The sequence below is a fragment of the Gallus gallus genome, chromosome 4 (genome assembly GCF_016699485.2).
Source record: "Gallus gallus isolate bGalGal1 chromosome 4, bGalGal1.mat.broiler.GRCg7b, whole genome shotgun sequence".
NCBI classification, from domain to species: domain Eukaryota; kingdom Metazoa; phylum Chordata; class Aves; order Galliformes; family Phasianidae; genus Gallus; species Gallus gallus.
The window spans coordinates 67,972,294-67,988,532 of NC_052535.1; the positions used below are offsets into that span (position 1 = coordinate 67,972,294).

The window sequence follows — 16,239 nt, forward strand, 5'->3', positions numbered from 1 at the left end:
GGTTTAATGAAGAAATCTTTATTTGAGAGAATATCAAGCTATAGTCATGAACATTACTTGAGGTACACAAACAAAAAATCCTATTGCTAAAGGTGCAATAATTTATTTGTATAACTCCTACCCTCCGCTGAAGGTAATATAAACACAAAATGTCTCAGAATTACAGGATGTATTATCAAACTAGTCTCTGTATAAAAAAAGTTATAGCTTCAGTTATAACAGAGCAGTCATGTGCTGTGATGCTTAGTTTTTCAAATGCACTGATTAGATGCTATCTTAAAATTACTTCTCATCTCAACTTGGCATATTCTATAAAGGTTCTGTAAACTCAAAATTTTAATTCCTAGAAATGTTAACACAAAACAGCTTTATTGCATGTTTGTTTTCTTATTACTTTCAGGAGAACGAAGTAACAGACTGAAAATCATAAACATACCTGAAAAGGGGGGATGTTGTTGTTGTTATAGTACTTAGGCTTTGCCTTAACAAATACGGTCATACATATTTTGCGAAGTTCTTAAGAAAGGGAAAACCAACATATTGCATTTTAAAGGAGCAGGTGCAGCACTTTTATGAGTTTTTCAAAATGAGATGAGAGCCACGATGTCCATGAATTCAAGCTCTTACAAATGATTGTCTGGAGGCAGCCGATACACGTGAGAAGAGAGTTCCTTCTTGAAAGTTACTGGGACTGAAAGTCACGTCACAATGTAGTTGGCTGTCCAGCAGCTGAAAAAACAAAACAAAACAAAGTCGTTAGTTTACAAATGTTAACAAACATTCTTCCTGAAGAAAATGGAGTGCCAAGGACTTTTCTTCCTTCCATCTCTATCCTTCAAAAAAACAACACCTGAAAATATGTATCATTTGTGCCCTGATTCTCCTCCTTCCTGCAAAGCTGGAGCACCAACTGCAAAGAGGAATTCTGTGCCATTTGCATTCTGCACGCACTTTTATTTCATTTGCACTGGAAGTACTTGGGGGTACATTTACTTTTAGGCTCTGCAGTGGCAAAACAGTGAAGCAAAGGGCCGATGAGTCATCTTCAGCTGTGCCTGGTTTGTGTTATCTGACAATACAGAGCCCTTGTGTCATTTGGCCACACAGAGAATCTCTTCAATTTGCTGCTTGCCTTTGACTTCAACATCCACAAATCTGTAACTGTTTGTATGTTTAACATTCAATATGGAGCTCCCCTCAATAACTGCCATGGGGAGGTTCTGGGGTAGAGAAATTACCTACCAATATCCCTTATCCACTTTCACTTAGAAAACAAGAACTGTACTCTTGGCTGCTACAAAATCTTTAATGCATTTTTCTCTTAAGCTTTTTCATACTTGATTTTGAGGAAAAAAAAAATCACCCCCAGTTTCAAATAAAGAAGATGCTGGCAGTCAAAATACTTCATCAAGAGGTCTGTAAGCGTTTCAGAGCAATACTGATCAACCACGGGTTTGTTAGAGATCATCAGCTGTGTGCACTGCTGTGCAGGCTTTCAGAGTTCAACAGGGCGGAGGAAAGCAACTCATTTTATATTTAGCAGCAGACTCTGTGGAACCAGAGGGCAGCACACGAGCATTGCACCAGTTTGTTCTTCATTTCAGAAGTGGAGTTCATCAAATTTAAGTTAAAAATGAGAGACTAACCATGTTTGCAGTTTCATGGCATCAAAACTGGTCCCTTTGAGCTTGTCAACAAGACCAGTATTTGAGATTTTGCATGAGGCGTGGACATAGCACCAAGAGGCAATTTATAAAAAAACCCAAAACTTTGCCATTATTATTTCTCAGGGAGTATCCATCTCCACAAAACCTATTCCCACAGTCATCGGCCTGATTCCCACTGTGTTCAAAATGCACAAATGCAAAACCTCCCAGTACAATACACTGCCCATAGCTTCTGTGCTGCATCTTCCAGCACTGCTGCAGTAGAAATGATGATGGGATGATTTCTACAGCATACAGGCTGATATATAATTTAAGCTTTCAGCTATCCTTATGGGACCTCAATTCTTGTTGAAGCAGAAAGGATTGTGAAGAAAAGAAAAATATGACTTTTATCATATTCTTCTCTTTGTCGTGTAAACACAGATGTCTAAATGCGCATTTTTAAGATGAAGACTTGATCTACAGGAGGGAGTTTTATGATATCAAGTCTGAAGGGAAGAACTATTTCTAAGTGCACTAGGTTAAACCGTTAACACAACAAGTGGCTAACCTTTCATTGTAGAATTTAAAAAAACACCAGGGAAATAATTGTACAACAGCACCCTCTAGCCCTGCTGATGGGGAAATGTTGCTAACATGAAATACCAAGGAGAAAAAAAATCGGATGTACTTTCCTGACTCCTGAATGTCTGCTGCTTTGGAGGGAGAGGAGAAGAAACAGTAGAAACAGGAGAAAAGTGCTCTATATCCCTGCTCCTCAATTACAGCTGTAGGCAGTGGATATACAGAACACTGACATAAAAAGAATGCAGAGATTACTCCCTTGGCTTTCTTATGTGCCTTCCAAATTGCTCCAGCAATTGGGTAACAAGTCTTAGAAACCCAGGACTAGAAAGGATTCTCCAGTGACTGACTTTAGGGCTGAAAAATGCATTAAGCTTTCTTTGACATGCAGTTGTCTGGCTCAGTCTTCAACACTTGCAGCAAACTACACGTCTGGAGATCCCACCACAAGGATTCGTTATGGGTAGTTACAGATGGTTCCTAATATTTTCCCTGACTTATTGCTCTACATATAGATGTTTAGAGACTTAAAAAAAAAAAAAAAAAAAAAAAAAAAAAAAAAAAAAAGGAACTTCACCAAATAAGGCCCAGGGTCCTAGTCCTAGTGGAAGTATCTTGAGAGCAGCTCTGCAGAGAAGGACCTGGGGGTCCTGATGGATGACAAACTCAACATGAGCCAGCAGTGTGCTCTTGCAGCTCGGAAAGCAAATGGTATCCTGGGCTCCATCATGAGAGGGGTGGCCAGCAGGGACAGGGAGGTGATTGTCCCTCTCTACTCTGCTCTTGTGAGGCCCCATCTGGAGTACTGTGTCCAGGTATGGAGCCTCCATTACAAGAAAGACAGAGAGCTGTTGGAGAGGGTCCAGAGGAGGGCCACAAGGATGATCAGGGGGCTGGAGCACCTCCCCTACAAAGACAGGCTGAAGGAGCTGCGCTTATTCAGCCTGGAGAAGAGAAGGATGCGGGGTGACCTCACTGCAGCCTTTCAGTACCTGAAGGGAGCCTATAAACAGGAAGGGAGTAAACTCTTTGAAAGGGTAGATAACAGCAGGACAGGGGGAACGGTTTTAAGTTGAAAGAGGGAAGATTTAGGTTGGATGTTAGGGGGAAGTTCTTTACCAGGAGAGTGGTGAGGTGCTGGAAGGGGCTGCCCAGAGAGGTTGTAGATGCCCCGTCCCTGGAGGTGTTCAAGGCCAGGTTGGATGGGGCCCTGGGCAACCTGGTCTAATAAATGGGGAGGTTGGTGGCCCTGCCCGGCAGGGGGGTTGGAGATTCATGATCCTTGAGGTCCCTTCCAACCCAGGCCATTCTGTGATTCTGTGTGATCTGTGTTGTCTCATGTGAGGTGACAGATCCAAGCCTCCGGGCCATACAGTGTGCACAGTATAAAACTTGTGTTTATGCACTGGAGTGGCCTTTAAGCCTAATGCTGCTGGACAGATATCCTCTGGGCAAAATTTATTGGGCTTGGAAGTATTTATGTTACAAAAGGATGTCTAAAATGAGGTTGGGATGTCCCCCTTCCAAAGGCAAAGCTATGCCTGAGTTGCAAAGACATTTGGTCATAATGCACTTCTTCTAGGAGGAGAAAAGCCCATCAATTAAAAGCATGGAAACAGTATTGTTAGAATTCACTGTGAAATCAGAAAAAATACGCAAGCGACTGTAGGACAGGATTTGGTACTTACTTCTGGATCGGATATAACAATCATTGCAGTTCAGAAGACCATTTCTAATCCTGACATCTGTCCCACTTGCTGCATCTCCCAGCTGTCCCTTGCAAATGCCGCACTGTCAAATGAAGCACAGTAAAGGACAACAGATCATGTCCTAGTTTCTGTCAAAGCTTTCCCAACATTTTGACTTTTGTTCCAATACTTTTGAGAACGGTGGGAAAAAACAGCACCCCCCACAACCCAGCCCATACTCCTGTGGAGCAGTGCAAATTGGTGACAAGTTTGCCTTACAGCAAATGGTATTTTAGGACTGGATTTCAGCAGTCACCGCTCACACAGAAGTGAAGTCTAGTGATCTTAAGGGACACCTGATTTTTACGTTGCATTCTGGAGCCAATCTCTTTGTGCAGGACAAAGGCCAGAAGTTTATTCTGAGTAGATATCCAAAATTAAGGTTTCACAAACAGTTAATATCAACTGGGATAGAGATAATCCCAAGGGACACTTTCTGAGTTCTATAGCTAACACTACATTGAGTCATTTCCTGAGACACGGTCACAAAGCATTTCTGTGGAAATAACTGGAAAGTTATTAGATGCTTCCCTCTGTAAGCAAAGCTAAGTCTACTAAGTGATAGGCTTAATTTAAATAATACGTTGATAATAATTTAAATTAAATTAAATAAATACAACAAACACATTGGCTACAGTTAATGTTACTTTCACTTGTCCATAAACAAACAAACATAACAAGCACGCAGATCCCCTATTCTTTTCCAGCTCCACATCTATAGACCTCAACACACTCTCTCCTCACACTGCATGATGACTTGAGATTTTGTGCAGGTGGACACAGTAAGAGACGTACCCTGAAACACTGAATATGGAAATAAAGACCAAGCGTTTCAATAATCATGGCAGCTCCCTTGCCAAGAGGAAGCCCACAGGTGGAACAAAGCTTCTTTCCGCTGACAGACCTAGGAGACAAACATTGCTTTAAGAAAAAAGAACAGAAACTAAAACACAACCAAGTGCTTAAGGGAGGGACATGATGAGAGGAAGAAGCACTAGGGGGAGGTTCACATCAGAGATGCACATTGGCCCTTCAATCACTTAGAACTCTTCTACTGGAAAAGACTGTTGGTATAACAGAAGACACATACGCTTCCAAATATTATTTGAAATAAGGATTCTGGCTAAGCTTTGGGACTAAAGCAGGCTTTTGCCGAGTTAGCCTCCACATCTGCCACACAGCCAACCAAGCAGAGGTCTTCAAATGCTCGAATGTGCAGGAGCTTAAACCCATTTCCCTACCAGTCTGCTGTGCTACATCAAGGGAAATGCAAGCCTCCTCGCTTTTATTTATTTATTTATTTTCAGCTTTTTCACACACAGGTAGATAATGCTGGTGTCTTAGCAGGACTCAGCCAATGATGAAGCTACTAGAGCAGATACTCACATATATTACCTGACTCAGATGCTCAGCCTGGAATTTTCTCCATTTGTTTACAAATGGGTTTCCTTATGCAAGTCAGAAGGCAGGAATGCTGCTCTTACACCTCAATCAGCTGGCTAAGTTAACAGCAGCAGGATAACTGTGGTGGCACAGACCAGGTTTCAGGCACTTAGTAAGTCATTTTAACCTACAGTGCTGCAGCTACATGCCTGTTATACTCCAAGTACTTAGATTAGAGCTGAAGTCAGATTTCCATCTGCAATGTGAAAATACTCCAGCTTTCACCTTAAGATTCAGTCCTGCCTAGACATTTCTAATAAATCAGCTGTTTGATGACAGCTGGGCCCCATGCACTCTTTTTCATAATGTTTGTGATGGCAGTGCAGGTGTGCACTTGTTGGTGTTTCACTCTCCTTCCTTCTCACCTTTGTGCTAGCCTGCCAGAACTGATGTTCATCTAGTGAGGTGAACCTGAGAACAACTGGGATCTCCTGTCATTATGTGTCATACAAGTTTTTTTTTCAGCCAGGGCTGAAACAAAGAGAGAAACTCCAGGACATGTCAAGAACACTGAGGAGATGGTTTAATGAAATTGTATACAGATAAGCAAGTTTACAATATTGTGCTTCATGTTTCCAATGCAGCAACCTAATGAACCACCAACAGAGATGGATCTGGGCTGCATCATGATTAAAAAGCCACTTTATTTATTTATTTGTTTGTTTTCCAGAAGAGATAGAAGCAGAGGAAGACTCATCACAAGCAGAAAACTGCATTTGCTTCTACCTAATCTCTGTCACTACTGCACTTACCATTTTTTATCCCACCACATACACTGGATAGCACAGGCACTTCACTGTCTTCTCCTGTTTCATTCTTTTTGTTATTTCTAGGATAACTTCCTGGGGTTCTTCTCTTCCCTACAACCATAAGCACTCTGCTCCATTGCCTTATCTTTGAATTCATCTTTGTCTTCACTTCTTTTCCACTACCAGAGTTACTACATGGCCAAGCTCAAGTGTCAAATCAAAGAACAAAGTGCTTTGGAAGAAAAACTTAAAGGAAGTTTTAAAGGAACTTTCCTAACATTTTACTGTAATAATTAATTACATCTTATCCATTATTTTCAAAACTCAGATTTATTTCAGGAGAAGATCTTAGAAAAAGGAGACACATCAGGTTATAACTTCTAAATACTATGAACTAGCTATCGTGACTAGCAATAATGTGTAGCAATAAATGACCTGCAATACCACCAAAACTGCAGCTACTATCAGAAAAGAAATGAAGAAGTTATTCACATTAAGAATTCCCAATAGTTTCATGGCAATGACAATGGCTATCAAGCCTGAAGAAAAATGTAGTTTAAATAGAATAAACTCTTTCTAAGTTTCTGTGTTGTATGATTGTGCTATTTAATAAACCGATTGATTTAATACATGAGAAATTATCAGTGATTCAGTCAAGCTACAGTTGCTATCTATTTAGAGTTGGAACATCTATTCACTGCAAAATGCACAGCTCATTGCCTGACAGAATCAGGGACACAGCTTACTCCTGTGCATGTGACTATTCACAATAAAGACAATATCCTTTGGCTTAAGTGCTCTGAACTCACGCTTAACTGCCTGCTTTTGATTGGGGCTTATATTATCCCATTTCAATTTCACTGAAATTCCAATGATCAAGCAGTCCTATAGCTGCTTTCTGAGCTGTGTTATTTTAAAACACAACAATACTGCTGAAGTAGGCAGGAAATAAGGGAGAGGGAGCGACAAGTTTATTATGTAGATGGTTATGAGCTTCAACACTTAGAGGAATTAATAGTGCATCTACATAACACAAATGTAATTTACACTGTAGCAGTTCACCAGTGACCACAAGATGTATTCAGTCTGCAAAATTCCTTATTGACCTTTTGTACCTGTTGGGTGACTGACTTGGTGCAGCAGGTGAGCAGGGAGACGATGGCCCAGATCGAAAGTTCTCATGACAGCCTGCCCTAAAGCAAAGGAGAGAAAATGCATTGCTACAACTAAGAAACGAGTGAAAATTGAGGTTTTGTACTGAGAAATCACAGTGGATGGATCTCAGGATTCCCAGCTTCAAAGATTTTGTTTCAGGAAAACAAGGTATACATTTGCTGTCCCCTGCTATTTTGATACAGTGAAAAACAACACACGTTGTGGTTCAGCTCCTCAATTTGCTTGCTACTGCTCACAAGGCATTCGTTCACATGTTGACCCCTACTCACCTATCAACACAACACACCTCACACTCTGGTGAGGGAGGCTTAAGCCAAGAGGATGTGTATGGAGGCACACTGGTAGAGCAAATGTGGGGTCACTGATGGAGGGTCTGTGCCCTTCACTGAATGAAAGCAAAGCTATCAGCACTGCAAAGTGATTTTCAATCTGCGCCCATTCTACTTGGCAAGAATTTGGTGAGAAAAGTCATGTGTGTTTTCTGTTATCAGGAATCACAGAATTGATTCAAACTCTGACTGCTTAAAGCTGTTTACAGATTAAAGAACTAAATATAGTTCTCAAATATTAGGCAAATATATCCTTTGTTTTGTGAAAGAACTGGCATTCCCTTTCAGTAAGACTTACACAAAAAAAAACACAAAGAAAAGCATCAGAGAAGGAAAAAACCTCATCAATCACAGTTTGCAGCAGAAATAAAATACTACTCTCTACATGTCTCCTTCTAAATGTCATAATCCTTAAAGAACGGGAATGAAATCATCTTTGTGTGTTTAGAAGCTGGGGAATGAAGCTCTCAGATACTGCCTTCAACGAGGCGGATTTTATTGAGCCAACTTAACCCACAGAAAATGCTGAGCAAGGATATAGAGAAGAGCCGGCACGACTCCTCACACTCTGCAATGACCTTTATTTTATATCCTCACCTCCTCCCTTCTCCTGTGGCGCTCGGCTGCTGTCCTGCACTCTGCCCCAGCAGCGGTCTCTGCCGGGCGTCCTCTGCGTGGTGTGGGGACTGCTTCGTTAGCAGCTGCTGGTTCCATGGGACATCTGAAATGGGAGGTGGGGACATCTCAATGCTAAGCACAAAGTGGTTTTGTCAGTACTGATTAACCAGTACAACTTGTGGGCTCACCATACAGCATGCAAGAGGTGAAGTCGGAATTAGGTGAAAACCACCATCCTGGCTCTCGTAAGAAAGCACCAGGAGCTTTCAGTTACACATAGGGGTGTGTTTTCTCATTCCCAAACCTCTCCTCAGATGACCCACACCTCTTTGAAAGCGCTGTTGTTTCTATTATTTCACTTATGTTACTTATGTTTCAGATGGGTGCATAAGGCTCAGTGACAACAGCAGTACGCAATGAACTGTAGTGCACAGGCAGCTGAGCATCCCGCCTGTGAGATGGAGCATACCATGCAGATCCTTCCTGACCAATTTTGTGGCTCACTGGTCATGAAGGGCCTTACCTTTCAAAGCACCAACCAACTGGGTTAGAGGAGAAGAAAAGCTGTACTGGGGCCTATGAAAGCCCTGTTACCTATTTTTGATATCAAGGTCAAAAAAGTCCTAATCCTGATTATTTAATATCTTAAGGAGAGAACAAGATGTGATGTGTCAAGGTGTCAGAGTACTAATGGTGGAACAAGTTGTGGAAGAGAACCTAGAAAAAGCCTTATTAGCAGATGTTAAGCTGTCAAATCTTTGGAGTTTGCTTAATCACAACTACAAAACCACAAGGGTGGATTGCTGGGCAGCATCTTCTATTTTCTTTACTTAAGCAACATTTACCGAAGCACTAAGAACACAATAAAATTGCGACAAGGTGAGTAAACCTGCAAAATTTAATAAACCGAATTTGCATTTGGAACAAGTAATAATATGGAAACCTTTCCTATCCATAGACAGTTCATTTCTTAGAATCATCAATTTTTATGCCAGACTGAAAACGAAGACCTAAAAACTCGCTTTCAAAATCTACATTTGCTTTCTATACTTAGTTCTGCTCATTTTCTCTTCACAGTTCACTTTCTCCCTTTTTTTTTGAGGGTGACCCTGTTGACAACAATACCTTGGAGAAATTCCTTCTCTCCCAAACCAGCAGTATCTCCGGGCGCTCAAAAAAGATGTATTAAGATAAATTCTGTGTATATGTACGATTACATAACAGATGGAAGATAACTCCAAGTCAAATTACTGAAAACGAGATTTCTACCTACAGTCAAAGCATTAATTGCTGATGTAAATAAGATTTTAGATTTCACCTTAGCACACTTATCTTTACTAACAGAAAACAACTCTTGAATCCAAGATATTCACATTTTGAAGAAATAAGCGTACTGTAATTTCCGAAGTTCTTCAAGTTAGTTTGCAAACCACTATAAATACCCACAAGATTCCTATCTGGAAAAGAATACATGCACATGTCTCTCACCCTGAGTCAATGGCAGATTCAACCGGGCAGGCGAGCAGCGCTCCATCACCGGCACCTGGTACTCCTGGTCACCTCCTTTCAAGATACCCACCTCTGGGTGTCCTGAGAGAACTTTATTTCCACTGCTAAGAAAAGTAAGTCATGTTGTATAGATGAAGCCAAAAATCCAACTACAGTACAATGGTAAAACCAGACTTTTGAATTTAAGTCTATTATGTGCAACAATTTTGGTCTGTGGGTCAGAACTGACAAACCAATGGGTAACAGTCAGGAGTTAACCAGTCTGACTCTAAACATACCATGTGTCCTTCCTACCTCATATATTCACTCTTATATGCACTAGAAAACACTTTGGATTTGTGGAAAATGGTTTATTTGACACAGAAACAGCTTTTCTCAGTGTTCGTTATACACTATTCAGCATCATTAGATGCCTCTCTTGTGAAAGCTGTGTTTACCACTTTGATGAAGACCAGGACTTTGAACACCACCTGGCAAGTCTGAATATGGCAATTTCAAGATAACCAGGCAAACTCAGAAAGATTCTGAGTAAAAGTAGCTACTGCTTCTCCATTCATCCAAATGGCTTGTGAAGTTTACATGCAAAGTATAGCGCAGTGCCATACACAGATGTCTGTACTATCTAAGCTGTAAGATCTAATTCTGATCTGGATAATGTGAAAGCCTCTCAGCAAAGCTGTATGCTGGGAAGGTGAGGTTTCTGATACACCCAACTAGCATTGTGTATGGCCATACATGTGTAAGCCTGATTAGGCTGTATTACACCTATCACCAAGCCAAGGAGGTCAGAGGCTCCAGCATCAATCATGGGCAAATGTGACGCCCCAGAACTCTACAGAACAGAAAGCTCGACGGGGTCCATACCTCCTCTTTTCTTGCCAGCGTTCATTTTCCTTGTTTTTCAGAGATGCTATGCTGTCCTGCTCCCAAACCAGCTTTTTCTGCCTTGTAACTTCTTTTGGTTTGCCTTCCTCTGGAGAGCCATTTGAATCACTTGTGTTCTAGAAAACAACAGGAGAGGGAACAAGGAGCTTCCCTTGAACTCAGCATTAGCACACATACGAGAAAAGCACAGCCTGCACCTAGGTATACTGTGTTGCTTTGTAAATAACAAATAAGCTAAAATAAACTAATTATATTAAGTGGAATGTGAAACGAAAAGCTGTATATTGACCAACTATGAGACAGCATTGAAGATAACTAAGTAAAATTCCCATTTGGCAGAAAAGCTTGAGTGAATTTGAGAAGCTAAACAGTCCTTACTGGTCTTTGGAAGATTTTACAACTTACCTCAGCTCACAATCATGGGAATTCTGCAGCCCGGGGCAGAACACTGCTCACATGCTTTGGGCATTCTCAAATGGGAACACCAGTACTACTTTCAAAATGGTACCACAGTGGATAATACCTGAGCAGAGGAGCTTGTGTGAACCATGGCATGAGATGCTTCACTTCTGAGTGCACTGAAGCATTGCCTGGAACCTGGCGTAAGCAACTCCACCCAGGAAGTTACCACCATATACTGCCATGTGGAAAAAGTGCCATGGCTGACTGTGCTCAGGGATGAGTGATAAGAGGAGGCAGGAAGGGTGAAAGAGAGGCAGATGATACATAAAAGGATGCCTAATCCTGGAGTTGAATGGAAAATACAGATGACTTCTTGGGTGTGGGTGCCTTAGGCAGGAGAAAATTAAGTCTGGGAATACCACATTTATTCTACTGATATCATCTGAGGTGTCATTCTCCATTCTCTGGCAAACAATTATATGCTAGATATATCAATTTAAACATTCTGTATGGCAGAATCCATAAGAGAATCAGAGTGTGAATATTCCTCCATTTGTTTTGCTGCTTTCTAGAAGGGATGATCAATGAGAAAAGGAGGAAAAGTGAGAAAAGCTGGATTCATTGTCAACCCAGACGTGCTTAAAGCACTGTCTTACAATCAAGATTTTGGATGCAGGGAAATAACTTCAGATTTTGTTGGCTTTGAGAAGGTAGGTAAAATAAACTGGAACAGGTGACTTTTTTCACAGCACCCGTCAAAGAAGAGAAGCAGCTGCAAAAGAAAGAAGGCTTCACCCTCTACTGTAATAAAAAAACGGGACTACAGCAGTTGGTTTGGAAATTTGGCTCTTCGGTTGTAAAAATACACAAGCTACAGTGCTCTGAGGAACCTTTTACTCTAATTGTTCCCAAACTTTGTTAGCCTTTAGCAAAGAGTGAAACTCTACGCTCAAGATGGCTTTGACTTTATTGCCTTATGACTCCACAAGAAACTCACCGCTGTTTTATTTCCTTCAGTGGTAGAGGAAGAAGAGGAGAGGAGTTCTGCAGAGTTTGAAGAAACAATGAATGGAACTACAGTGTCCTCGATTATCTTACGTTCCTAAGAAAAACAGAGAACCAGGAGAGAGAAAGACTTAAAAAAAACAACAAGCAAAAAAAAAAAAAAAAAAAAAAGTCCAACAACAAACAAGCAGAACGTCACCTATATGCTAAAAAGTAGAAGCATTAAGCTTTGAATACATATTTGTATTTAAATGCCTAGGTAAGGGCTTGTGTTACCAAGAATAATGGTAATAACTCAATTTTTAATTTACTTCAATGTTTTGCACTCTTTTTCCTTTCATCTTACTGTCTTTGAAAAGGGATGTCCAAAACCAGACAGAATATTCCACTTGGGATGACACCACTGTTTCTTACATCAGTCAATGAAATTACATTTAAAAAAATGAAATTACACTTGGTACATAAGAAATGTGTTCCAGAACTTGAAAAAGGTACCTCCTGTTAAGATCACAAGTATGACCCTCAAGCACAGATGATAAGACATCAATTTGTGTAATTAGGCAAATGGACAACATTGATATTTTCCAATTTCCTGCAATAATGACTTACGTACAACAGAATAAAAACATTTTTGTCCATATTGTTATTACCCTACAGCTGCAAGCTTTGAACAGTTTCTGCACTTTTTTCTTATTTTGAGAAACAAGGCTGGTTAACAACACATCTACGTGATGATGCCCAAAGCAGACAACTTCACCTGGAATTCCCCTAAGTGCAGATACCAAGTATATGCCAAAGCACAAAGGGCTCTCTCTCTGGAGAGAAGCCCGAGCATGCCCAGACACAACCCTTATGACTCACCAGACTTGCACAGCAATCAGAGATTCTGAGGATACTTATCTAAATATTCAAATAGTTTTCCTCAGCGCCTATGGTAGTGTTTAAGAGAAATAACTCTCCTGAGAATTCAAACTTGAGAAGACTTTTTGTTTATTAACTTAGTATGGGATTTTTTTTTTTTAGTTCATAAACGAGTGAATTTAAATACAAAAAAGTCAATAAATAACCTCCTCCCTTCAGCTTTATACCTCCTCATAGTATCTACGCTCCTCCTCTTCAACTTCTCTCTGTGCCTTTTCCCATTCCTCCTTCAGTTTGTCTTGCTCCTTCTGATACTTCTCCTGTAAGTGGAGACAAACAGAGGTGAATTCAGGGCATTCTGTATTAGAAGTAAATTCCATAGCACCACCATAGTGAAAATAAGCCTGTTAAGAATAGCTTTGTAAGAAACAGGATGAAACACAAATGTGAAGATTAGATACATCCATGGGTCTCAAAAGTCTCCTTTCTTTTTCCCCCTAATTTCTAGCTCTTACAGTTAATACAAGGAACCACAAGAAATGTGGCTTGTTAGACATTTTTATGCACTTTGCCAGAAATGAAATTTATTCTAAACAATGTCAATAATTCCTTGTTCGTTATAAAGTTTTAAGAGTTGCAAAAAGCTACCACACATCTCAAAGTACTTAAGCATGCATTTTTCATTAATAATTTCAGCAAAGTAGCATAGAAACAAACAGGTTTTGCAGATGCTGGAATTGGCACTAATGTAAGAGAGATGCCAGTACAATTTAGTGAATGATAAATGTGTACACAAGTTTAAAAGATAAATAAACAGTGTGTAAAGGTTTGACGAAAGTAAACTCATAATTGCTAAGCAATTCTTTTTCCTCCTTGATGGGATCATTTCTAGAGAATAATTTTCACACAGTTTTACATGAAGATTTAGCTCAAGGAGATCTTAAAAGAGATCTTAGAAGAACTGATTTGAATATGAGGAAGAATGACAACTTTCATACCTCTTTTACACCAGTTCTAACATCTGTTCAAATTAGAAATTGCAACTGTCTAATCCAAAAGAAAAGCAATTACTCTTGAGAGAGCATTCAGATTTGCCAGAAAAGTGATGATGAGAATTTGACAGCATTCCAAGAGGAAACAAGCATGCTATCTAAAAAGAAATAAACTAAAGAAAAGGAAGCAAGACAGATAGACATGAAGCATTTTTCCAAGATGAAAAGATCGTTTTACTGCTCTCCACCTTTGGACATTTTTTTTTTTTGCTCTTCTGTTGCATGGAGAAAAGATAAGATTTGTTTGGGACCAATCAAACCTAATCACTGTATAAAAAAAGATACTACTGACTGATGGGGAAACTCAAGTTCTCAAGTATATTGCACTTCTCCCAGCTAAGACACAAAACCAGATTTTTTGTAGCATACTCCACTGCAGGCAAAAACAGTCGTTGTTCAGAGTGGGTTTCTTCCCCTCACAAAACAAAACCAAAACAGAACAGAACAAAAAAACACACAAAAAACCACTGCCTCTGTGTACGAATGTTGTTTGATATTCTCCAAGAAGAATATGTAAACAGAAGGAGAAGTCTACAAGAAGCTAATTAAATTACCATTTTAAAGAAGAATTGTGTAAGAGCCAAGGTTAGCAAAATATTAGTCTCATGAAAGAGGCTCGAAGTAATTAACAGTTTACATTGAAGGTGATTTAAATATAGTGGCAGATCGACACTTGGTTGAACTCCGCAATGGAACCCAGAACTAAGTCCTTCCAGATTCCCTGGGGGTGGGAAAGGGAGAAGTAAGGACGTCCAAACCACAGAGTGCACAGCTCATTTACCTGCAACAGAACTCACTAAACTATCCACAAAGAGTGGCGATAAATACAGCTGGCCACGATATGGCCAGATTAAGGCGTGATCTACATTTCGATACTGAAAAATTCAGCCATCTTACCAGTGCTTCAAGCATGGAAAACATGACATGAAATGCTCAACTTTTGTGTAAAGGGACAATGTAGCTGGAAACAGCTGAGCCACAGAGCAGAAGAAAGAGAGCGCGTTCCTTACCTGAAGCAGGCGTTCTTGCTCATGCTGCCACCTCTCCTGCCGCTTCCGCTCTTCCTCTGGGTCCCAGGACCAGAAATTGAAACGCTGGTGTGAAGGAAAAGCAAGCTGTCAGACTTCAACACTTCACAAGGCTACCACTTCACCCAGTCTGCCTCTGACAGTAATGCTAGAATGGCAAACTCTGAACTAGATAATGGTACTCTTATTGAGCAGAAAATATATTGAGCTTCACTGACACTTGGGATTGCCCACAGGTATCTAAATGAGAAGATAATCATTTGGTTTGCAAAGAAAGGCTTGGGAAACTTCAGCTGGGCTGGGGGGGGGGAGGGAGGGAGTGGAAAGAAAAAGAACTGAAAGAAAGCTCTCAGCAGCGCTGAACAGAGATGCCTGCAGGTACCCAAATTTAAGAAAAGCTTCTATTTTTCTTCTCTGCAATTTTCTGTTCAACATGCAAAGCAATTTGTGAAGGTAAAATACATTCTCTCACTTCATGTCTGCCAGCACAACAGCCTAAGGACTTGCTCTGCATTTTTATCCAGGAAAGAAGACTTAAATTACAGATTCAGATTATGTCTTGGTTTGGGTTCTATTTTTCCTCTCTCATTCTTATCTGGGGATGTTACAAGACAGTTTGGGTAGAAACTTAATTTTTGTTAAATACATATCTCTAAACCAAAACAACAATGCAAAAAAAGGTACTCACATTTGATTTGTCACTATTGCCAGAATCAGCTATTAAAAAAGGAAAAAAAGGAAAAAGGAAAAGTTAAAACACCGCAAAAGAACCCAAAGTGCTTAATCTGCAATTAATGCTACATTTTATCTGTACAAAAAAGCTTCATGTTAGTTTCCTACTTGCTCCCACAACCAAATGCAAAGATGAACTGCAAGCAAGCAAACCAGAGAAATACATCATGCCCAACACCAACAAAACTACTTCTGATCGGGATACAGAAGAGCATGATTGTAACTAACATCAGGTTCTACTCTAAAACTAGCTACTGCCATCTACTTCTGGCCACAGAGTTAGGGGGGTCCGGACACTGAGTGCTACCTGCTTTGATCTACTTTTCCCTTCCGGGCTCTGTGCAAGAAAGGAAAAAGCACAGCAAAGCGACAAGGATGGAACTATACTATTCAAGAGCCACAGTTACGAAGAGGACCATTGCCATTTCCTATTGAAACACCTTTGGATCAGGTTGATTTGAAGAAATTGAG

At 40.3% G+C, this 16,239-nt stretch overlaps 1 protein-coding gene across 21 annotated transcripts in view; it reads right to left on the minus strand.

Annotated features, from left to right (window-relative positions):
* Window positions 1-16,239, minus strand: part of LIMCH1 (LIM and calponin homology domains 1) — a 164,889-nt gene continuing 148,650 nt past the window's right edge. For 14 of the 21 annotated variants that reach the window (XM_015285469.4, XM_015285467.3, XM_040699791.2 and 11 more), the window contains 11 exons: window positions 15,725-15,753; window positions 15,019-15,102; window positions 13,184-13,276; window positions 12,088-12,192; window positions 10,668-10,804; window positions 9,783-9,907; window positions 8,274-8,397; window positions 7,278-7,364; window positions 4,775-4,883; window positions 3,920-4,022; window positions 1-729 (listed from right to left, as the gene is read on the minus strand). In XM_015285469.4, coding sequence (XP_015140955.2) covers window positions 704-729; window positions 3,920-4,022; window positions 4,775-4,883; window positions 7,278-7,364; window positions 8,274-8,397; window positions 9,783-9,907; window positions 10,668-10,804; window positions 12,088-12,192; window positions 13,184-13,276; window positions 15,019-15,102; window positions 15,725-15,753 — 1,022 coding nt within the window. In that variant the 3' untranslated portion in view covers window positions 1-703. The remainder of the gene's footprint in view (window positions 730-3,919; window positions 4,023-4,774; window positions 4,884-7,277; window positions 7,365-8,273; window positions 8,398-9,782; window positions 9,908-10,667; window positions 10,805-12,087; window positions 12,193-13,183; window positions 13,277-15,018; window positions 15,103-15,724; window positions 15,754-16,239) is intronic. The other 7 variants (XM_046940883.1, XM_040699792.2, XM_015285464.3 and 4 more) reach the window with 3 other exon arrangements.